Source organism: Dermacentor andersoni, chromosome 1 (assembly GCF_023375885.2).
Source record: "Dermacentor andersoni chromosome 1, qqDerAnde1_hic_scaffold, whole genome shotgun sequence".
NCBI lineage: Eukaryota > Metazoa > Arthropoda > Arachnida > Ixodida > Ixodidae > Dermacentor > Dermacentor andersoni.
In genome coordinates this window covers 54,872,028-54,896,240 of record NC_092814.1, presented here as the reverse complement: position 1 = coordinate 54,896,240, position 24,213 = coordinate 54,872,028, and the positions used below count along the sequence as shown (strand labels likewise).

Genomic DNA, 24,213 nt, shown 5'->3' with positions numbered 1-24,213 from the left:
ATTTGCGTCGGTGAGGCCGAAATTTAAAATAAATGCCCCACCGTTGTCTCCAGGGTGTATCACTACAAATGGCTTGTACGAATTCGTTTCACTGAACTTGTCTGCCCGTTGCAAGTCTTGTATCTTTGGAAACTGCCATGGTCGCATTAGTAGTAGTGTTTGTATAAGTGTAGTCAGCTTATTAAAAAAAAATGACCTTATTGCTTGACTTGAAGATGTGTTTTTATCATTTGCTTAATTGTTTGTGTCATGATGAAGATGGTAGATATATTTATGAGAGAGATGATTTGAAGGCATAATAGGGGAGTCAGGTTCCACTTTTTGCAGTCACTAGCAAATTGAATTTTCTTCAGCAACTTTCTGACAGTTAGGGGAACTCTGATACTGTTGCGCTTTGCTGTAGCAAAATTAGATAACTGGTCAGTAGTGCTTCCCACATTGACATGAGAAAGCCATAAGCAGAGGTCCTTGCAAACTTAATCGTACATTAATTTGCGCTTGTATTTTTCATAGTTGTACCGCTGCCTTATTGTTCATCGCGGCCTTGAGTGCTGTTTTAGGCTCTTAATGACCATGTGTTCTGCTTCATTACTATTTCCTGATTAATTAAAGCTTGGGAACTATTAAGGGACCTCTGTGTCCACTTTTAAGCGTGTCCAATACAGAGTTTTTTTCTGGGTACAATGCCTAGAATGCAGTTTGTCTGCTGCGTTGCATTGTGAAAAAAAAGATGTCTGCGGTAATAAGCTGTAGGGGGAAAAACCTTAAGGGCATGCCTAAATGCTTGGTATCTGCACAGCAGGAAGTAAGAACCACATACACAGTTTATGCCTTTTCGTATACAAGCCAGTCTGCTGGGATGGTTATGTCACGGTAGCATAAGAGCTAAACCAGAGGTTTCATTTTCCCCACTACCACCCCATGGTCAGGCATCTTTTGTCTCTCCAAACAGATCGCAAGTCTAGAATAAGTCAAATGTAACGATTTGCTTTCACTGATATTAAGTGCACTATTGAAACACTTTGGCATTCAGTGTTTCAGTATAGTGTGTTTGTAAGTTGTATTTTATGACCATAGTTATTGCTCAATAAATGACACCATCTCTGGTTCACTGTTACACCATCACATGTCCAGTTCCATTGGTTAGAGTAGTAGCTACATTTAATTGTGAAATAATCTCATTATTTTGATTATTTAATACGTAAAACCCCAGACTTTAATTATAAATTTATCTAATACATACTGCGGGTTCAAGGTCCAAGCAGGGTAGGCATCGTAATCAAACAGGTAATACAAAGTAAGTGAATGAACAGTGAACAGTAAGTTTTAAGAAAATATTTGCAATAAGGAATTTCAGTCAAGTATTGTATGTGGGAAGAAAGAAAACAAGTGTCTGTTCGTGCAAGATAAGGTTTTGAGCATTCTCACAGTGTTGTCGGGTACGATTGGTCGTTAGGGTAGACAGAAATAGGAGTGTTCAATTGCTAGTTCATTAAGTATGTGAAGGAACCATAGCCTCAATTCTTTACTTTGTACTTCGAGTGGCTGTATTTGATTGCACTGCATTATTTCACTGGAAGTATTGGATATGGAAAATTCATTAAATATAAACCTCGCAGCCGTTCTTTGGATTCACTCATATTTGTTTGTGTTCACTCATCTTAGTGTAAGAGTCTTAAACAATACATGCATATTCTATATCCTAGTTTAGGTCTGATTAGTGAGTGGTATCCGAGCAGTTTAACATTGGGGGGCGACTCCTTTAAGCTTATGCCTTCAAAAGCAGTTTTTGGAAGGAAGGTGAACAAATGTTCGATATATGAACATTCCAAGACAAGTTGTTAATCAGTGTCACTTCTAAATATTTATAGTCAGTAATTTGAAGTGGTAGGGAACTGAGCTTATAGGTTGTCTATAGGTGTATAGGTGCAAAGGGCTGTCTTTTAGTAATTGGAAGGAACACACTTCTCTGTTACGTTTATTTATTATTTGATACCTCAAATGCTCCTGGTGCGGGGTATTGCATGAGGGGTGGGTTGTTACATTTGTGCGAGGTCTTCGATGAATGACTTGAAGTGACTAGGATTGGAGTGGTGCGCAGCTGTCGGTGGGCAGATGATTCACTTGTGGTGTCGTTGAGCCGAAATACGGGCAGGAAGAACGGAGCGGGGCAGACTGTGCGTAAATGTGGCCAGCCTCAATAATTTCTCTCGCCAGTTTGTCATTAGACTTCTTCAACATGGTTACATTTCTAAATAATAAAGTGCAACCGCAATCTTTGATGTGTGCAGGTAGGTGCATACCACCCGCAATAGCCTTTAAAGACGCCGAATGCTCCCAGAGTCCGTCGTTTATACATTGACCGGTTTGGCCAATGTAAACTTTACCGCAGCGGAGTGGAATCCAGTAAACGACCTCAGTATCGCAAGTCACAAGGGAGTTTACATGTTTCTTCTCACATGCATTTTTTGCCCTTTCCTTCTTGCTTCGATCACAAAACATATTAGAGAGCACAACTTAGTGAGCTTACAGGGGGCTATAAAAACTACGTCCACCTGATGCTTGCGTCCTACTATCTTCAGGTTGTGCGAAACTGCATGTATGTATGGCATCACCACAACCTTTTTTGGTTTCTGCTTTTCCTGTTTGGCTACAGCAGGTGCCATTTTGAGCTTCTTTAAAAGCGAACCCCCCACGGCCACCAACAGACTAGAGGGGAAACCCGAACTTTCGAGACATGACACCTGCAAACTGAAGCTGTGCTCGACTTTGTGTATAAAGACTTACTCAGGGAGCACTCGGCATCCTTAAAGGCTGTTGGGGGTGGCATGCACCTACCTGCACACATCAAAGGTTGCAGTTGCACTGTGCTATTTAGAAATGCAACCATTTTTACACCAGTTAATGACAGACTGGCAAGAGAAATGATTGAGGCTGGCCAGATTTACGCACAATCTGCAACGTGTGTTAGTCTCCCATCAGTTGCCCTAACGGATGAAGAAATTAGATATCTCTTTGGGCGTTAGCATTTTTTACAATTTTTGCATGCGATTATGCATGAGTGTCAGCCTTCTGACTGCGAGTGTGTGGCCTTCTGCTCCCTGGAATACCTCTTATTAAACTTTAGTTGTAAGCGAGCGTCTGCCCTGTCCACTCCATTTGTTCCTGCCCGTATTTCCACTCAACGCCACCACATGATGCACCAACTGTGGAAAGGCAATGAGCAGGTATGATAATCGAGCGAGCAAGAGATGAGTGATGAAACTTTTTTTCTGCATGACTCGAGACGGAAAGGATTAGCTTTGTTTTAGTTCAGAGACGCTGGAATAGTGAGAATATTCTGAAAAAAGCAAATCTAATAGCACGGTTTTGGATGGACTCAAGAGCTTTTTGTAGGTTAATCTGGTTCGGATCCCAAACTGTGCATGCTTATTCCAGCTTGGGATGAACAAATATTTGGTACGTTGGCATTTTTACGTAAGACAGGGTAAATTTAAGGTTGCGCCGAACATAGCCAAGGACCCGGTGAGCTTCATTTTTTATACTTGCTGTATGATGCAACTTGCTGAGATCGTGCATCACTGTGATACCCAGGTACTAATGATGACACTGTAGATAACTCGGAGCCAAAAATGACGTACCTATGTGCTTGGTAGGAAGCTCGGCGGTGGAATGAGATCTGCGAGGTTTTCCTGACAGTCAATGACATGAACACTATTCTACGCCAATTCTCAACCATTTGTAAATCGATTTGAAGTGCAATGTTGTCATGGAAGCTTTGGATAGGACGGTAAAGGACACAGTCTGCAAAAAGGCTAATACAAGAGATGTTAGTCAGTAGGTCATTCATACCCCATTTGGCTATGTTATTGACACTAACACCTATGTCTTGGTCATTTGTGGAATTAACTTTTTCTCTCGTGCACAATCATCAGCTAACAGTCGAATTTGGACTCTAGGACAGCTTGTGATAATAATGCCATTAATATCCAGAAGAAAGAGTAAAGGTTTGGTAAAGAGTAAAATTTTCTCTTTTGGGGCAGCTAACCTGCTCTACTACGATATTGGTGCCTTTTCTTTTGGAGTTATGATCTTGAGTCCAGTGGCTATAGCTTTCAGTGACTACTTAGTGCACTTGTGACATAGGTATTTGGCCATAATGTAACACTCCGCTCACCTGCTCCATATGTTGACAATTTACTTCTGTCCCAACTTTTTGATTTAGACTGGTTTTGTTTACTGAAGTGAAAAAAAAATATATAAGAAAGGTACTTAGCTACCAATGTAGACTCGGTTTGAGACAGGTTTGTTATTTGCTCAAAGCTGTGTTTTTGCTGCTGCTGCAAATTCTTACCCTGTGTGCCACCTTAGCTTTAGTATGTCGTGCTGACTGTGGAAGCTCAATTTTACACATTGAGTATTTGATGGAAACCTACATTGCACTAACAGGTGCAATGGTGATAGCATAATCTAACAGAACTCATTGTCTTTGGTTTTGAACGCTGGTAAAGAACGATACCTAAGTGTACAAATCATATGAAAGGCTTAAAGATGCCTCGGGTAGACTTGTTGTGACTCCGGCGCAGAGAGCCGTCAAATCATATGAAAGGCTTAAAGATGCCTCAGGTAGACTTGTTGCGACTCCAGCACTGGCCCTGGCACTGGCCGAGTGGTTTTGGAGAGCCGTGCAAGTGCCGGGCTCTTTAGTTTGAAGTAGGCTGTTGGATCAGCAGTGGTTATGCTGCGGCAATCTGCCGATGGGAAAATGTGTGTGTGTTTGAGGCCCTTCTAATGACCCTACTGCTGACTAAAGCTAGGCACGTCGATGGGGGTGGAACCCTACCTGTGGCCGTGTAGCCGTTAAGCCTCCACAGACTCCACAGCGGCTTAGCCCTACTCAGGCTCTGTCACTTTTTGCATTTTTCATGGAGCGATGCGAGTGTGCACAGGAGACACACTGGTCCGGTGGTGGATGGTAGTAAAACCGGCTTCGAGTGCTCGCAAAATGGTCAATTTACTCCCTAATGATGATGACTAAAGCAAATGGCAAGTGAAAGCAAAGCATGCATTCCCTGCTTGCAGCCTTGTTTTGAGATAACCTTGTGGCCTTATATTCCGTTTGCACTGGCAGCAGTGCCACTCTTTATGGCCCAAACACAAGGAACAAGTTTCCGACAGATTTTTGGCATCAACTGGCTTTCATGCTTTTAGTGCTAGCCACTTCTGATGTTAGTGCTATGATCTGACATGGGCAGACTTTGATCTGCGTGGGCAGACTTTTGGTGTTGCCTTATTCTTGACTACACCACAAATCTGTCTGGAACTTAGTACCTTGTGGTAGGAGCTTTATGGTGTTGCTGCTGTCCGTGTGCAAATTGGTGGAATGAATTTGCATCTGACCTCTGAAATTGGCATATATCCTGGTTGCACAGGCTACCGTGTAGAAATGTAGGCCACATATATATGTTTGACAGAGTTGACTGGCTTGTTGAAGGCTTCAGTCTATGAGCGTGCATGACTGGTATTCGCTGTTCTAAGTCTACTGTAGCTGTATGCGGGTCCTGCGCATACTTTTGTGCATACTTAAATGTAATAATGTTTATTAGTTCATATTCTATCATATTATGTTTGAAACTTGTGTTTCTCCACGATTTTGTTATTTAAAAAAAATTCCTACTCAATTATATTTTACTGTGCTCTGCAGTATTGTTCTGGAGGACCAAGTTTGAGTGTCTAATATAATACATCATGTTGTAGTGTAAAGCTTACTCTGCACTTTAAATCATTCTGTTGAGTAGCCAGATGCAGAGCTAAGGTGTGTTAGTAGGATAAGTGAACTGAAGATACACAAAACTTCAAGGTAATAATAAGTGCTAAAATAACTTGGGCACCTTTGGCATCCTTCAAGGCTGTGGCCCCTAAATCACTGTTGAAGTTTTGAACCTATGTTCAAATTGGACTTCCCATTCCGGTTCAATTCCCTACCCTTCTCTTTCCTTTGGTCCCTCACCTTGAACACATTTTAAATAAACACGTGCATTGTTTACCCAGTACTCTGCCAATAATCTTTGGCGAACATGACTGCTAAGTGCCGCAGGGAAGTCGCAAGTTTTTTTTTTCTTTGTTTTCGCACGTCGTGATTCCAGCAGGGTCATATGCATGGTGTCACGAGGGTAAATAGTGTCAACTGGTTGGCAGTTGACAGGAGATGAGAGTGGGCTGTGTGTTCTGAGAAGGGAGGGAACTTGCCCATTGTGTACTACTGGTACTTCTGTAAAATTTCCATTCAGTTAGTGTTCTGTGTAGGGTGACCAGCAGCAGACAAAGCAGGAGCCTTTCTTCTGGTTGGCTGATGTGACCCATAGCTTTCGTTGCACTGCATGTAGCTGGATAGAGTGGAGAGAGTGCCCATGGGAAGGGTAGTGAAGGCGATTGAGAAACTGTGGTGGCCGTTTAGGTGGTCATCAAATGGCCATAACTTTACAATTATGTTATCATTTAGAAAACTGATTACTGCTATTTGTTCATTGTTGACTGGTACATAACTGCCACTACACTACAAATTTTCCAGCTAGAGGGATTTAGGGGCTTTTTAAGTAACATTCTATGTGAAGCAGTTAATGGCATGATGATGACGACAGTGGCAGCTGGAGGATAATGAAAAAGAGCCAGCGTGAGAACGGTAGCACGATGACGATATAGTGACTGACTGCATGCTGAAGAGACTGCATTGGCTGACGTCTAAGAGGAAATAGTTTTGAATCCTGAGAATGATTGCTACATTGAAAGCAGCACTCGTCATGCCATCAGCATTGCAACACTGTCATTGTAACCAAAGTTGGGTGGTCATGCTGCTGCCACCGTTCTGCTTTTAAGTGCTTTGCACTGTAAATGACACACACGAGCACCGGCACAAAATTTTTTCACCTTTTTTTCTTTATTTTCCAGTTAGACAGCCGCTGACTCCGTAATCACGGTATGAGGCCTCAATTTCTCGAACATGCAACAAATGAATTATCATGTAATGTGACAAATTCATTGTTTGCCAAATTTTGTCGCGTGGGGTTTGTTTCCAGGGGCTCATAATGCAAGGAAGGGGTAAGGCGTGCAGACACGGACACAACACGGGGTTCATGATGTCCACATCTCTTGTGTCCGTGTCTGCAAGCCTTACCCCTTCCTTGCATTATGAATCCTTACCAACGAGCTCAGCTTTCTGTCGTTCTAAGCTTCAGGGGCTCCTCTGTAAGTCGTGAAAATTGTGGGTGGGCGTTTGGGTGAAGGGGGTTAATTGTATCACTGATAAGTGAGTCGGTGCTGTTGGTGTTGCACCACTTTTAATGACTGAAGCACAGTCACTGAGTGAAAGAAAGAAAATAGTTTGTGGCATGTGTGCAGCTTTCGTTGACATGGTAATTGTGTGGCTTGTGACCACTAGTCTAGATTAACTGATGGATGCGACAAAGGTTCGTTCCACTGTGACCACTACCTCCAAGTGCCCTTGTGAACAAACCCTACATCAAGTAGCCGCAGTCCATTTGGCAAGCATTTTAAAATGGTCACAATAAAAGAGTATATCATAGTTTTTTTTGCGCCTTCAAGGAATTCTGGCTAAGGTGAGCTTGTGAAGCTTACCTCTGAAGCAATGTGTCGTTTTGATCACACCTACTTCAGTTTACATACCAGTTAATCATAAATGATAAGTATCTAGGGGACACTTATTAAATTCAGTAGTTATGTCTACCACTACTGAAAAACTATTTGACGGCCATCAGTTTCAAATGCTCATGAGTGTATTACTAGCATGCCTGCCTCAATAAAAGAGCAACAACAGTGCAACAATAGTGCTGTCACTTATAAAAATGACCGCAACCCTGTTGTGTGCATTTATAAATGAGGCAGCATGATTGAGCTGCCAGGGCAGGCAGTATTTTATTAATAGTATCGAGTAATGTTGCTTCCTGATGTCCAATTGGTTTAAATTTTTTCTAGCTCTCGTGTCCATTTTGTCATACATTTCATGCCTCAATGATTCTTGTTAGATTCAGTGTCCTTAAGGGTTGGAATGTTTGTTTTGTGGCTGTACATTGACATAGTGCTTCTATGCTGCCATTGTGTGGCACCTGTTAGCAACTGTTCTCTGGACCCTGGGTGTCCCCAAGCTACTTTCTTGTAGCCTTTTATCTGAGGTCCACACTCTGACTGGGAGTACTAAGTGTTATTGCATTTATTCAATATATGTACAGGCAATGTGCTGACTCAGTGTTCTAGTGCTACTAAGAACCAGTTGGCATTGTGTTTTGTGATCATCAGCCAGCTGCTGCATCTAAATCTACTATTGGGTACATTTTCTGGGGTGGCATTGAAATTGTTCTGCTTAGAAGTATTTGATTTCAGGGACTGACAATAACAAAACAAACTGGGTTTGTGCATTCATGTCTGTATAACAGCAGAGTTCTGTGCGATTGAAAGAACATCTACAATGGGTTTGCTTAGCAGGAGAGGTGCACTCAGAACAGTTTGCACTTGTGCGACATCTCAAATGTTGTTTAATCTAGTTAGGATTATTATAAAGACTGAAGTGTTTCTGCACAATCATAAATTAAAATATTGAATCAGGGATAATTGGGAGTGCATGACAAATTGACATTTCCCGTATATTTCAGTGAGCTAGAGAACTTAGCACACAACTTTGATATTCAGTATGCAGAGTATCATCTATATAGCATTTCCAGCATCTACTTGAGTACACATAGCTACCATAACATTGTGCAATATTGGCTAATGCATAGTGCTTACTTAGTGCCATAGGCCACAAATCGTGAATCATTATTCTGAATAGAAGTTCATTGACACTCTGCATATGACATTCTGCACAAGGTTGTGGGTTGAATTCTGGGTCATGTCAGCATCATTCTGATGGGATGAAATGCAAGAATGCCTGTGTACTGGCCTTTGGCTGCATGCTTAAGAATCCTAGGTGCTCAAATTTAATTTAGAACCCTCCTGTAGCCCCTTGTAGTGCTTTGGCACCTTATCAATCATGAAATCTTCTGGAATGAAAAATGCCTCCTGTATGTTGCAACAGATTTTTTTTCTTTGCCTAAAGGCATGACTGACAAGAACTAGACATGATTTGCTTTCAATGGACACTTCCAGCTGTTATGCTTAAAAGCAGTTCACTTGTGGATGAGTCTTGTTACAGCTCAAATCCTGCCCTACATCAACCACAAGCTAGGTGATCCCAGAGGATGCTTTCACTATGGCCTGTGCTACAGTGTCATTTCTTTGTATTTTTGTGTAGTAGATGCTGTAATTTCGTAGCAATACTCTATTTTCCAAAATTGTTCTGGCTGCACCAATTCTTGCTGGGATTGGCCACAGTGTGATGGCTGATAAGAATTGCAAAATGTGACCTGGGATTTCTATTTGCCCTATGGCCAGTCATATAGTCCAAGGTAAATGCAGAGCCCTTCAGTACTTCATACAGGACATAAAATATCATAATTGGCACACTTCATCTACCATCTAGTGACCTATCAGTGCTGGCATCAATAGGAGAGAGTGGGTTTGGTGGTGCCAGTGGCTGCCACCATTAGCAGTACCTAAACTTTGCAGCATGCTGTCACTGCTTTCTTTTCTTTAGTTTTTCTCTTCAACATAGTATGAACTGCTCTATATTGCCTGGAATCTTTTTAAGCTATGTTACAATATTCTGGTAGCTATAACTGAGCTGCAGTGGTCTGATTCATGGTTGCAATTCAATGCTGTAAGGTATGGATGGGTTTTGCAACCAGTATGTGCGTTTCCATGTTGTGAAAGGCTTTGGTGTGGGGTTCTATGAATGAAGGCTGATGCACACTACTGTTGGTGTTGCACCACTTTTAATGGCTTGTCTCAAGCTTATAATAAAAATTTTGTCTGAGGTGACAGCTGTTTAGTTTTGTGTAGCCTATGACACACACCCATATTGACTACAGTCGTGGGTAATATTTTTTTTCAGGAGGCTGTTCTGAAGTGCAGTAAAAAATTAATTCATAAAAAATATGCATGCCTTACTCTTTTTATGCATGACTGCACCTGCATTTAACAAAAAAGAAAATTCAGAAGAATAGGAGCTGCCAAAAACTTTTCGGGCACTTGGGCAGTAGTTGAGATCCCTGTGTTCACATAAGCCCACAATGCTGGTCTGGAATACTCTCATTTTGACTTTGTCTCACTAATGGCAGAATGTCTTGTGCACTGGAGCAACCAAGTTTTTCTATGGCGACTATAAGGCAGACATCTGCCCATAGGGCAACAAAAACACATGCACGCTGAAACTTTGTCAGTGTTCCTTTTGTTAGTCTTCTGATCAATTGCATGTTAATAGCAATGAGAATTGTAGGTGGTCATGGTGCATCTCTTAAAGGGCAACTCTGGTGTTTTTTTATCATATTAGGATATTGTCGTCTTCAAGTCGCATTGACAATCCTGTCACCGGTAGTAGGGTGGTTCAATTTGCTTAGAAATTCATCAATAATTTTAAATAACCAATAAATGAGATACAGAAACCAAAACAGGTAGCTGCTTCATGTGATGTCATGATGAGCCAGCGATGTCAGATCCTACACTACCCTAATGTAAACACGCAGAATGCGTGCTAAATATGCAGTACACATGGTGCTAACACCAAAGAAACGAAGCTGATGACTTCTCCTGACCACATAGGGAGCTTTTACAGAGGTTCGGAACTAGAAAGCGGCGATTTAAGGAACAATTTTAGCGACAGTGGCAGTGTAGTCTCTGACATAGCAAACACAGGGTGGCCAGTAAAAAGTAGTTGGGAATGCAAACAATATTTAAAATTCATTTTCAGGAAAACTAAATGACTTGCAGCCATATAGTTTGGCACAGATAATCATAATGTAAAAGAACATATATTGAAAATTTTATCAATATCAGTGGACATTGAAAAATCGCTGGAGTTGCCCTTTAAGTTAGTGCATACTATGAATTTGTCGGCAGTTTGTTGTCATGTTGGTTGGCAAGAGGTTGTGTTAACTGCTTTTTCTTTTCCCCTCAAGGTGCAGGGGACTCAACTGTGCGAGTCCGCAAAACAGTGCAGCGGTACAGGTGGTGGGCATGCAGCATCACAGGCTGATCGTGAGCGGTGCCTCATCTCTTTTGACACCTGGCCAGAAGAAGTTCAGACACAGTTTGTTGAGGCGCTGCTAGCGCGCATGTCTCACTGCCAGCATTCGCGCATCAGCACTTTCCTGAGGCCAATGCTGCAACGTGACTTCATTTCCTTACTGCCGAAGAAGGGGTACGTGCAACGCTGCATTGCAATGTTGCACTTTAGTGCAATAGGAAAACAGCTGTTTCCATGCCTAACTGACACAAACAGTGGAAGTTTAAATCCATTTAAGTTTGGCCAAATGGACTTAAACTTCTGAAGAGTTGCTTTGCACATTAGAGACTGTGACAAGTACGTTTCAGCATACCTTTACCATTGCCATCCCTGCAGTCACAATGGCTTGTACGCTGTGTGTCCTGGTATGTTACTACTACGTATGGTTTCGAATCATTTCGAACCATTTGATTAATGTGCATTTTAAAGAAGCCAATGGAGTAAAAGTTGTCCAGAGTCTTTGAGCCCATAGTGCTTCTTTGAAACCTTAAAGAGGGCCCCTCACCAGGCCCCCATAACAAATTTTGGTTATACACTAAAAGTTGTTACATGCCCTCTAGGGAGCGTTCTGCCGCAAACATTTTTCAAATCGGCTCATTAATAGCCAAGATAGAAATATTTCAGTGCCGTGAACCCATGATTTCAGCAGGCGGACTCTACTGCCAAGCAAGACGCTCTCTCTACTCGCCCCGTCTAGCCTTTGTAAGCGAGATTCCTTCCCTGCGTTCTCCCATACTGGACCTACGTCACAGGCTCCGCCTTCATTTTTTTTTCTCCTTTTATTTTTTTCGCCGTTACGCACTTCCGCTGATGGCGTCACGTGCGAGCTGTTGTCTCATTCGCACAGCTCATGATTTTGCACGCAGTGCACAAGGAAACATTACTATCGGTATAATTCAGTACTACACGAATACTGAGGCAGAACAAGTGGATCGCAGAGCTTGATCACGCACTGGAGCATGGTAGAAAATGGCATAGTTTCAATATCTACGCACGTGACCGCACGACCGTGGGAACAAGCAGATGAAGTGGAAGTACATCTCTCTTGCTTCAGTGTGAAGCAAAACAAAAAACACGCAGACATTCCGTTTGTGTGTTTTATTGTTTCTCTAAACTTCAATTCGTCAATTCAAGCAACAGATCTCACAGATAACAGATGTTGTCTTGAATAATTCTTGAAGTCCCGTGTCACGACGAGCGACGTCACACTGCGGACACCAGTACGTAGGTGCAGGCACACGAGTACTTCGTCCTCCGGCTTGGAGTGCGGCAGCCGCGAGGAGGAGAAACGGCGCTTGGTTTGGAATTTCGGATCTTTCTGCGGTGTGTAGCAATGTAATACTTTGCAGACACGAACATTATCACTCAATGCATGCTCTGCACTTGTCAGCTCAAAATGACCAGACATCGTGAGGGGCCCTTTAAGCTCCAAGTTATTAAACAAATAACTGCATTGTGACTGCTGCTGCAAGATTGATGACACCAAACTTTCTCTTTTTTTTTTTTTGTCAGTTTCCTTTCTCAACTTTTAAAGATACTTTTTACGCTAACCAACCAGTTTTTATTAAAATTGTGTAGGTTGATTTATTTTCAGGTACATGTATTATACCCATTGTGTTGTATAATGTCCTTTTATAAGTATAATAGGAGTAAAATATATTAGGTGTTTCAAAGAAGGGCTTCGATGATTATGAAAAAAGAAAGGCAGATAAGGTTATTTCTTCAGCAAAATGGGATGTGGCAGTAGTCATCAGAATTGTGTGATAACTGATTGACTGTAAGCTGCAATTCACATGTAATGACCTTGAAACATGATGCAATTTTGGAATCGAAGATTGAGTGCTCAGTGCCTTTGTAAAAGTTATTTAGTACAAATCCCGAGAACACCAGTTTGATTATATTCAGCCCCAAAATACGCTACAAAGTTCTTAGTGTTTGTTGTAGTTTGTAAAGGTGGCTTTGCGAGAAAATAGTTGGCGGAGCACCAGTGTATATTTGCACCACATTCTTTATACGTGTGTCTCAAAACTTTGGCTAGTCTTGGGATTCTTTGGTAAAGGAGCATGCTTTGAGTACACAATGGCTTTAGTTCCACTATTACGAATTACTATAAAAAAGTTGAGCCCAAGCACATAACTGCCAACTTTCCCGAAATTAAAGCTTGTTTTATGTAAGTGTTTAAAGTTTTATGAAAAGTATTCCATTACCAAATAAGCTTTGTTCACCAGTCTCCAGCTATAATACCCTTGGACGTCTTCTTATGGTGAAAGGATACCAGAGGGGTATTTGCTTCAAGCTAGTTTTCTGACAAGTTTCTGAAGAAGTTAATATAAGCGACAGCAAAGTGGCTGAAAATTTTGATGATCTAAAACCAGTCGGCTGCTTGTCAGCCTTTGCTGTTCGAAGTTTGCTGCTGCTTGTGTGCTGGCGCCTAAAGGTACCGTCAATAAAGTGCCGTTGTAGTCTACAAGGTATGTGCCAAGGGAAAACAGAAAAGTGCATAGTCTCTTCCCTTCTGCTGGTTTCATGTCCTCAGGATATTTATGGAACTAAAGTTCACAGGCTGGCAGATATGCAAATAATAATTTGTAAACTTTGTCATTTAACACAAATAGTGCAACAAATTAAATTTTTATAGGTATCGCATTAGCAGGCTTTTGAATTGAAATGCTACTTGGCGATAAGTTGCTGAACATCTTACAAATAAAGAATTTGAATTAGGATAATTGTTTCTTGGGAACAGCACTTAAAGGGTTAAGAAGAATGCTGATACTGTTGTGGTTTTATTTCTAGTGGTAAAGTGATTGTGAAAAGCAAAGCTAGTTAAGGCTTATGGGGCCTTTCTTGGTCATCTATAATGCATGGACAATAAAAAGATGCTTGAAGGTAGTGAGCAGATGTATATGGGCACTGAGCTTTGTGCTCTACTCGATCTGTGGTCTTAAGGTGCTTCTACCCTTAATCCCTTTCTGCATCATGTCTACAATTGTAAGTGCCAAAATTATGCTTAACAAGCACTTAGAAAAATAGTTTAGAACAATTAGTATGCATCTTATGACAATTCTGATTAGACCTGTGCTGAAATGTCAGTTGTGTTAAGTGTATCAGGAAAGAGTGGAGTGTTGGTTGCCTGGCAACACCCATAGAAAGTTGTGTAGTGGGCTCTCTTTCATTTTTTTTTTTTTTGTAATGATGGATTTTAGCAGACAACTTTATGAAATGCCAGAGCTTCTGTAGATATGACTTGTTTAACAGTAAATGTCGTACAGAAATTTTGGGAGGTTGGAGACACAGTGCCCACATTTTTAAGAATTTAATATTCCTTTGTTCTGTAATAATGCTGAAACTGCAAGAAATGAAAATAATTAGTACTTGAAGGGTTATGTTGATACTAATGTGCAACAGTTATCTGTAGTTTGTGTATGAATTGGCACTTTACAGAGCTGTGTGTTCAAGTGAAAGGAGGCTGTTGTCACTCGCCGTGGTTGCTCAGTGGCTATGGTGTTGGGCTGCTGAGCATGAGGTCGCAGGATCGAATCCTGGCCACGGCGGCCGCATTTCGATGGGGGCGAAATGCGAAAACATCCGTGTACATGGATTTAAGTGCACGTTAAAGAACCCCAGGTGGTCAAAATTTCCGGACTCCTCCACTATGGCGTGCCTCATAATCAAAGTGGTTTTGGCACATAAAACCCCATAATTTAATTTAAGGCTGTTGTCCTGCATACAAGGTGGTGCTGATAAGTTTGAGCCTTACCTAGAAAAAAATTAGCTAGGAAGCTGTAACTGCCAGACTATTATAGATTCTTTCCCAGGAAGTATATGCACTATTAGATTTGGAGTCGGGCTTGTAGGACGATCGGAGGAACTTGGTAGGAACTAGGCGAGCAGGATTTATTTGCAGTATTTACATTTGAACAAGTGATACATTTACACAGTCTAGCGTGACTCCCAAATGGAGCCCGCAAGACGAAGCATACAGCAAATGAGCACACAGCTCACAAGTACATTTCAAGCACGACAACGAGCACCAGCACGACGACGAGCACACGCTAGCAGCCGACAACCACTGCTTATAGGCACTCCATTCGACGTCATCGTTCGACGTCATAGTAGACTACCCGCCTTTTGGAGGAGGAGGGCTCACACACACATGCCGCACAGGTTTCAGTGCTCTCTCGAGGGCCGACGACCTTTGCAGCGCAGTCGTCGTGGTATCCATTGTCTGACGTCCCCGTAGTCGGGGTGGTCACACCCGAACTCAGCCGGCACCTCTAAATTCCAGAGCGGACCTCGCACAGGGGCCTCCGCCGCTGCACATTGTCTGGTGTCTCGAAAAGCGCATGGGGAGGTTCCGACAATTACCTCCCCTCGAGAACTCCCCTGAGCTGAGCCCTCGCCGCGTGGCTGCCGGCTATCCGCAGTTCTCTGAAGTGCGCCACCACCCCGGTTGGATCGAAACACGTGCAGCGGGCTGAAGTAACTTGCACTTTGCCACCCTGGCAGGCCATTCCTAACAGCACTTGCGACATTAGTCCTGCACCTTCTTAAGTCTCTGCAAATAAACTGTCACTTTGGCAGCATGGTGTTAGACAGCAAAACAAAGTGGAATTGGGCAGAAAACGAAGTGAAAAAGCCTGCACAGACCTTTGCATATGGTCTGTTTCTTCGGTCTGCTGGTGTAACCACTCAATTGCAGAATTAGTTGCCTCCAGAACATTCCCAAATCTTTGTCCCTTAGGTGTTTTTCGAGATTGGGGAAATGATGGAAGGAGCCGGGGGGGGGGGGGGGGATAGGGTGGATGGGGCAGGGGGGCATCACTTGAAACCCTAGAGAGATCAGTTTTCCCATTGTTTCACCTGCAGTGTGTGACATGGTTTTGTCATGAAACAGGATGACAGCTTTGGAGAGCTTTTCTAAACTTTTTTTCTGTTTTGCCTCAACTGCATAAATAAAACACAGCAATATATCCTGCATTGATGGCTGCACCCTGTTGAAGGCAGTCCACCAGCAGAACTCTCTTCTTACCCTAATAAAACAGTTGCCATTTGCTTCTGCACTGACCTTTGCACATGGAATTTCTTTGACCTGGGCGAACCACTCTGCCTCCATTCCTTAGACTTTTCCTTTTTATCAGGATCATTACAGGTAGATCCATGTTTCATCACTAGTTACCAGTTTGTCCAGAAAATCTGAATCACTTTTTGCAAAATGTTCCAAAACAGTCACTGATGTCTCTGCAGAGTGAGAACAACTTTATTTAAAACAAACCCCAGTCTGGGTCCACTAAGAAAAGCGAGTCCTAGTTGTCAGTCAGGCCTAGAAATTTAAAACATTCGAGCAGTGCCTTCATGATGTCTTGAGAGGAGTCTGCCAGCCACTTTTGGCTGGTAGACTTTGGTTGGCCTCTAAACGTTTCCTCTTTTGTTCAGTTGTCTATAGTTTCTTGTTGCACTTTGCTGAAAGCTTTCTCATTTTTTATTAGCCGTGGGTAATGGCATCAACTCTCTCATGTGATATTCCCAGATATGTAACAATACTTCTGGCTGATATTCCGTGGTACTCCGTGATCATGGCATGAATGGCTTTCACATTTGCAGGCAGACACAGGAACGGGTCTTCCCATGGATTTCTCTTCCAACACAGAAATGGCCAGTTTTAAAATTTGAAACACTGTTTAACAGTAGCATATGAGACTCCCAATGCTGCCTAAAGTTTGACAGCTTATTATGGATTTGCTTTGCACTTTTGCCTTGAAGAAACAAGAACTTGATTAAGGTCCTATATTCTTCCACTCCGAACTTTTCTTGGTGTACTGCCATGTTCTCTTTGGATCTGAAGAAGAAAGATAAGTTCAAAACATACATAGTAGCTGAATTTTCTACCATTGAGCATGGACGGATTAGCCAATAAAGTAGGCAAATTATAGCTACCAAGTTAATCTTTTTTCTGGGTAGGCCTCAGTACTTAACAGCACCCCCTTGTGTAGTTTCTAATGCAGGTTTTTGGCAGGAATTAGATGAATTATCGCAGTCATACCTTGTAGTAGGCTCAGGGGGCCTCCGGGGTCCAAGCCCCCTGTGGAGTTTTCCGGAAGGGGGTGGAAGCCCCCCCCCCCACACACACTCACAGACACAAAATGTCATTACCAGAGTTGTGTCACCCCTATCATTTGATGTTTCTTCTAACTTGCCTCAACCTTTTCACTTAAAAGTTTATTGTGGCTAATAGCTTACTGCATTGATGTGGATGTGCACATCCCCCATCGTACTTGCTTTATTTATACAAGTGCATTAGAAGCACTAGTATTGTCTGCCTCATCCATATTTTCTCACTTCAGCATTGCTTTAAATTTCCACTGTAAGCACCATCCTCATACACAATATATTTAAATAAATGCACAGGACAAATTTTGTTATATCTTTTGACAGAGAAAGAGGTGGCCAATTAAAAACTTTTTCTAAAGGTGTGGATAGCCTATGCCTAAAGAATGAATATGTTGCTGTATGTTCACTTTGTTTCAAATTGCTTTGCATGCATTTTTGACCCTGGAAAAAAAAAACATGCAGACTTCAATGGCCCCTTCGGCAGAGTCTTTCTTCAACAGTGTGTGAAATGCACATGAATGATATGTGTCAGTATTGCTTTTCTTTCCAGTAAGCAATGCTAACGACTCACAAAAAAGAAAATCCTCTAATAATTTATGACATTTACTAGGGTTGGAAACATCATCACTTGCAGGCAGAGGTCGTAAATTTATACAGGGTGTCCTAATTAACTACCATGTACCCAGATTAAAAAAAAGAGCAATTGCGTTACTTGAAGAAAACCTAGTGCACATTGTTTCCAGTACAGTGAAGTAGCTGCCAGTAATTTTGTTTCAGTACTGAGATTTAGATAATTGTAATTAATTATCTAACTCAAGATGTGCTATTGTAATTATCAAAATGTCAGTGAGGCATTTGTAGGCACAGCCAAGAGACATCAAATTGCGGTATTTTCAACGTAATACTAATTTTGTACTAATTTCTCCGACTGACAAGTAAACTCCGTGAAATATAAGAAATACCATGTGACTGTGCTCCCACCTGCATCAAAAAGCAGCGCCCTCGAACAAGCTCCCTCTGAGTTAGCCAGAACGAAATAAGGGAAATAATTAAAAGCATTGTGATCGAGCTAGTTTCTCATCTGCCATGCTTCGGCTGAAGTAGTGCGTCTTGTTTGGTGTTAGATCGAAACAAGCTGTAATAGCTGTTCTCTTAGCGTAGATAAAGTGCACAGATGGTTTTTTCTTTCTTTCTTTTTGCCACACAATTGGCAATATCAATGCAAAGGCTTAAAGGTGCATTTTGTTTCGTCCAAGTCTCTGCGTCTTTCTCTAATGAGCAGAAGGAAAACGTGATCATTGCCTTAGGCGCTGCAAATGGCAACAAGAGGAAAGCCGTAAATATATATCAGTCACGGAAGTGTGGCGGTAGAGCAAAAGCATTGACTATCATCAGAAATGATGAAAACCTGAGGCAAACTGGCAGCTTCCTGAAACTGTGGCGGAGGACTCCATCTTTGAGTCCTAGCCTATGCATGGATGTCCTAGCATTTATGACCTCGAACTCTCATGCTAGTGTGCGGGACGTGGCTGCCCAGGTACCAAGTTACAAGTCATCAGTTTGGAGGAATCTAAATGACTAGGCCTGGAAGTACCAATGCTTGGAAGACAGGGACCTGCAGAATCGTCTAGTTTTCTCAAATTGGGTCCTCACAAAAGCCGATGAGTTACCGGACTTTTTGAACAACACCATGTGCACAAATGAAGTCAATTTTTACAGAAATGGCCAGGTAAATTTGCACAATGCACAATATCGGAGTTACTCCAATCCACACTGGGTAAAGAGCACTGGGCACCAGTACCAGTGGTCGTTCAGTGTGTGGTTCGGAATTTACGTTGGTGCTGTTGTCTGCCCCATCTTCAATCACACACTGACTGGACAGCGTTACCTGGGCGAAATCCTTGAAGGAGTGGTGGATCAGTTTCTCATCGAAGTCCCACTGTCACATTTTTCACTTCTGTGGTATCAGCAAGATTGTAAGAATTGTAAATTGCCAGCACACAGCAGCAGCCGAGCACGAAATTGGCTTGATGAGTCTTTTCATGCTCAATAGAGTGGAAGGCAAAGGCCTGTAAATTGGCTGGCTAGGTCACCTGACCTCTCTTTACTTGATTTCTTTCTTTGGGGTTATGTGAAAGATTGTGTTTACATGATCGAGATGGACGTCAGATGAGCTCAAGGCAAGGATAATGGATGTCTCTGCCGTAGAAATCCAGTGTTGATCATAGAGAAAGCCACAGAAAATGTGATAAGTACTGCGTAGCTGCACAAGACCTATTCGAACACTTCTAGGCAGTCCGGTGTTCAACGGAGCTTGCGAATTCGTGAATAATAAGGGCACACTGAAATGCATAAGCATTTCTATCGGTATCCAGCGGAAAAACCATGCCTCTGTCTGTCTCATAAGGCGATCGCTTTCAACATGGTGCTGCCTCTCGCTTCAACGCCAACGAAGCGGCAAGAATGCAGCGCCCACAGGGCTGTCAGCCTATGCCGCTTTCGCAGATCGCTTTCTAGATACGAGCCGCGCCGCCACGCCAGACGTAGCCTCCGGAGCATGATTGATCACAGTTCTTGATGGTTCAGGGTACCTTATAAATGTATATATTTCCTTGATTTCCTGCATCTCCCTGGCCATTTCATCCCACGTCCACATCTGCTGCGGGCTATCTCTAACACCAGTGATCATTGGTTCTATTCGCCTCTTCTACGTTGTCTCGTGCAGGTCTCACTTAAGTTTGGTGTTGCAACCGCACTTCTCCGTTTCACAGTTCTTTCGTGGTCATTATCGCAATTATACGAAACACACCAGCATAGTACCACGAAACGCCACATCAGTACTACGAAATGCCTACGCATCATTCAGATGAAACCCAGAGAAGGCTGTGTGGATTTGTGCATGTGTTTATGTGTGGGTGTGTATGGTGCGTGTGTGTGTGCGCGCGCGCACAGATGTCCCGATTGCCAATTCAGCTCATTTAGAAGTGGTATGTTTACTTTCTTGAATGTATTGGTTCTGCCTTTTCTCTACATGTGAGTTGCTTCCCAGTCTGTTATTTTGCTTTTATTTTTTTGCCACGAACCTGTTTTTGCACCATGTATGCACGTTAATGAAAAATAAAACTTTAATTTGGCTTTGGTTCGAAGCAAATTTCTGGCGCAAAATATTGCTGCATGTACACTCTTTCCGTGCGGTGCTAACAGAGCCGGGATTTTGAAACATTCTGTGCCTATTCCATTGCTTTTCGCGTTTCGTATGTGGTCAGAGCAGTGCTTCTGCCGCGTTATCAAGGTACTTTTGTTATCAATGTGATCAGTTGGCCTTGTGAGACGGATAAGTGTGACATAGAAATGAGAGGAAGGAATAGCTGTGACGCCTCGAAACCTGCTGTTGGTGCTCCTTCTGTGTAATTATCAAGGTGATGCGCTGTCTCTTTGGGTTTGCGACAGGTAAAGCACTTGCTGTCAATCAGCTTGTTTGAGTGCTCTGCTTTATGGCGCGGGTAGGAGAGCAGTCACGTGGTATTTTTCATTTTTTGTGGGGGTTTTGCTACCAGTTGGAAAAAATTGTACACAATTAGTACGTCGCTGAAAACACCACAGTTGGATGTCATTTGGGGGTTCCTACAAATGCCTTATTGCCACTTTGTAAATTAAGACTACTTCTTGGGTTAGATAATTAATTGCAATTACCGAATTAAATCTCAGTAACGGAAGATTTACTGGGTGCTACTCCACTGTACTGAAAAAAATATGCACTAAATTTTCTTGAGTAACGTAACTGTTTTTTTTTTAAGTCTTGGTGCATGATAGTTGGGAAACACTATGCAAAATGAGGCCAAGCCGGATTCACTCGAAATGAGAATCAACAGCAGTTATATGCAGCAGTGCTTATACTCGGACTCTCAGAAAAAGCAAAAGCAAAGAGAGAGGCTGCAGTTTCGCCAGAACGGCGAAGCAGTATTAGTGACGGGGAAGGATGAAACAAGTTCACAAAAGAAGATTATGCGACTGAGAGACACCAGATTTTTGGTTGTGCGAGAGAACTCGAGCTGTGAACTATGAGGTCTTGTATATGAGGTCTTGTATATACTCTTATAAGGCCGCCACTCCAGTGAACAATTAATTCTTCGAGGTCACACGAAGTTTCTTCAAGTGCAACTCTAAGGTTATATATATATACATATGAACGAGAAGTTTGCTTCTTATGATATATGGGGTTTGGAAAGCTTGTCTCCCCCCCCCCCTCACCTCCCCCCTCCCCCAGAAAAATTAACTTTCCGCCTATGAATAAGTTGATAGGCAACTCCTAGCTGCACTTATAGTTTCCAAAGCTGCTTTTTAGGAGGAATTGGGAGAAACATTGCAGTTGTATCTTGTAGTAGGTCAGGTAACTCTGGAATTTTGTTGCTTTCTAAACTGCTGTTTACCCTTTTAAAGTTGATCAACAAGCCCCATTTCAGTGAAGCTGTTAGGGGCAGCTCTGGTAATATTTATTTTAGTTGTCGAAATCCTAAGCTAAAATTTTAACCTGAACCAAACTTTGCAGTGGTACAAAGGGCATTCATTGCATATTGATGCAGAGATGAAATTGTAAAGATCTGGAAGTTTGAAGTGATCAGTTCTGATAGTGAAACTAATACTCGCTGGGGTGTATGAAATGTTTCCTATAACGGGACTAAAACTTGTATAGGCATGAAACTTTCAAGAAATATGATGGTTCAAGTAAAATCTTGGTTTAAGCTAGTTGGTATTGATCCATGGTTAAAGCAAAATTTTTGGCGCAAATTAAACGAGGACAAAGAACACAAATAATAGGACAGGCAGCAACTTCCGACTGATTTTATTTCACACAGAAAAGACGATTTTTGTGGCACAGTCCAAGACTTGATAAAAATATGCACACATCATACCATTCTTTTTTACACCTGCCTTTGCTATTCAAAGAAACAAACTGTTGTAGAGAAACATGCAGCTCCTTATCTTGAAGGGATAATGATGGCATGCTGATGCAGGCATCACCCCTTTTCTTTATGTAAAATAAAAAAAAAAGTTTGTCGGCATCACCTAACAAAAGTTGTGTGCAGAGACGAGAGAGGAAGTTTGGTGCTACCTATTGTAAACGTTCTTGACACGGGTAATAAGGTACAAACCTGGTTCTCAGGCAGAGGATAAATGGCGTAGTTATCGGGGCTGAAGCACATGCTCAAGGTTTCCTTCACGGCATGAAAACGAGGCTGGTTTGATCCGACATCTTCATCAGTGAATATCAGCACATTTGGGGGCTTCTGCGGAGCCATTCCGGCTGATTCTAGGTTGCCCCTGGCATAACTTTCAGCGGGAGAAGCCACCCCACGCAAAGGCAGCTGCGGGCAAAACCCAGCAGTTAGCGAATCGCCACACTTCCCTCACCACAGCTACCAAGACACGGCCAATACGAACGCACCAGGAAGTACGAATGCGGCCGAAAGGACACTCTTCGAAGGACATGTAGGATCATTTATAGGTATGACGTTAAAATATAAGGTTCGCATACAGGCAGACATCGAAAATCAGAAACGCAAATCAACACAACTACGTGCAATGCGCCGCAGGCCTTTATTACTCCCCTCTCCATTCCGTCTCTCGCTCTGCCTATAAACTTTGTTTGATTGATCCTGGGATAGCACCCGCAAAGCGTGCAATGTGTTGCTATTAAGCTGCCAAAACCATTCTTTATGTTGAGGTCGTGCTGTCTGGCCTGATCGTCATAGCACTGGCCAGTCTGCCCTATTTACTCTTTTCCACAACTAAATGGAACAAGATAAACTGCCCCCGCTACGCACTCACAAACACATATTCTACAAAGAATGCAACCATGTTTACAGAGTGTGCATGATGGTAGTTTATCTTGTCCCATTAAGTTGCGGAAAAGAGTACATAGGGCAGACTGGCCTGTACAATGATTGGGCCAGGCACCAGCTCACTGTAGAGAATGGTTTGGGCAGCTTAATGTCAACACATCGCAAGCTTTGCGGGTGCATATAAGGTTCAATAAAGCGAAGTTCATAGACAGGGGAATGTTCCTGTTTAAGCAGGGGAACAGATTTCAAGCTAGAGAATTGTACAATAAATAAATTCTGTTAAACTGTTGCAGTTTAAGCAGGAGAATAAAGATTTCTCGCTAAAGTGATATCCCTCGTGAGCAGCTAGAGGTGTGTGTACATGGGGCATAGTGCATCATGTAATGTACTAATTTGACTTAAATATGTGACAGCTTCACTGGTGTCTGTTCAGTAATTCTGCAGTCGCATTGGTCTTTGATGTAGTGTTTCATTGGTCAACTAGCTTCGCTGGAATGTTCATTGCTTTTTCTCTCCCCCCCCTCCCCCCCCCCCCCGCCACTTATTCAGGCTGGACCATGTTGCTGAAGCAATCCTGTCATACCTGGATGCACGAAGCTTGTGTGCCGCTGAGGCTGTCTGCAGGTCAGGATTTCTGCTACCATTACTTGATTGAAACTGTATTTAAAAATAGTTTTGTGTTCAAAATGAGGCACTTGAATTCCACCTAAAAGCATTTGCACTAACACCAGTAATCTGAAAACGGGGGAAATAGGGACAGTGTAATGGGGCATGTTGGGGGCTTTAGTGTTATCTTTGTAGTGCTTGATGCAATGATGCCTTGAATTAGAATTGTATAAGTTGTTTCTTTGGCCTCCTCATTAAATTAATATCTTATTATAGCATACCTGATCGAAACACAGCAAAAGTTGTACAACAGATTCTATGTTTAGACAGAAAATGTGAAATATAGACTATGCACTTTTGTGTAACAAAACTAAACCGCAAGTAAATTGCAGAATACCTTTATTTGCGCCAAATAAGAAATTCATTATTTTTGTTCACTCGGGCTATAGTCCATCTGTTCATTTGTCCTAATTACACTTGACA

The 24,213-nt window shown here is 42.3% G+C and overlaps 1 protein-coding gene across 1 annotated transcript in view; it reads left to right on the top strand.

The window, feature by feature from the left end:
* slmb (beta-transducin repeat containing E3 ubiquitin protein ligase slmb) overlaps nt 1-24,213 on the top strand; it is a 44,251-nt gene that overhangs the window by 1,985 nt on the left and 18,053 nt on the right. The window contains exons 2-3 of the mRNA XM_050191812.3: nt 11,067-11,308; nt 23,674-23,748. Coding sequence (XP_050047769.1) covers nt 11,067-11,308; nt 23,674-23,748 — 317 coding nt within the window. The remainder of the gene's footprint in view (nt 1-11,066; nt 11,309-23,673; nt 23,749-24,213) is intronic.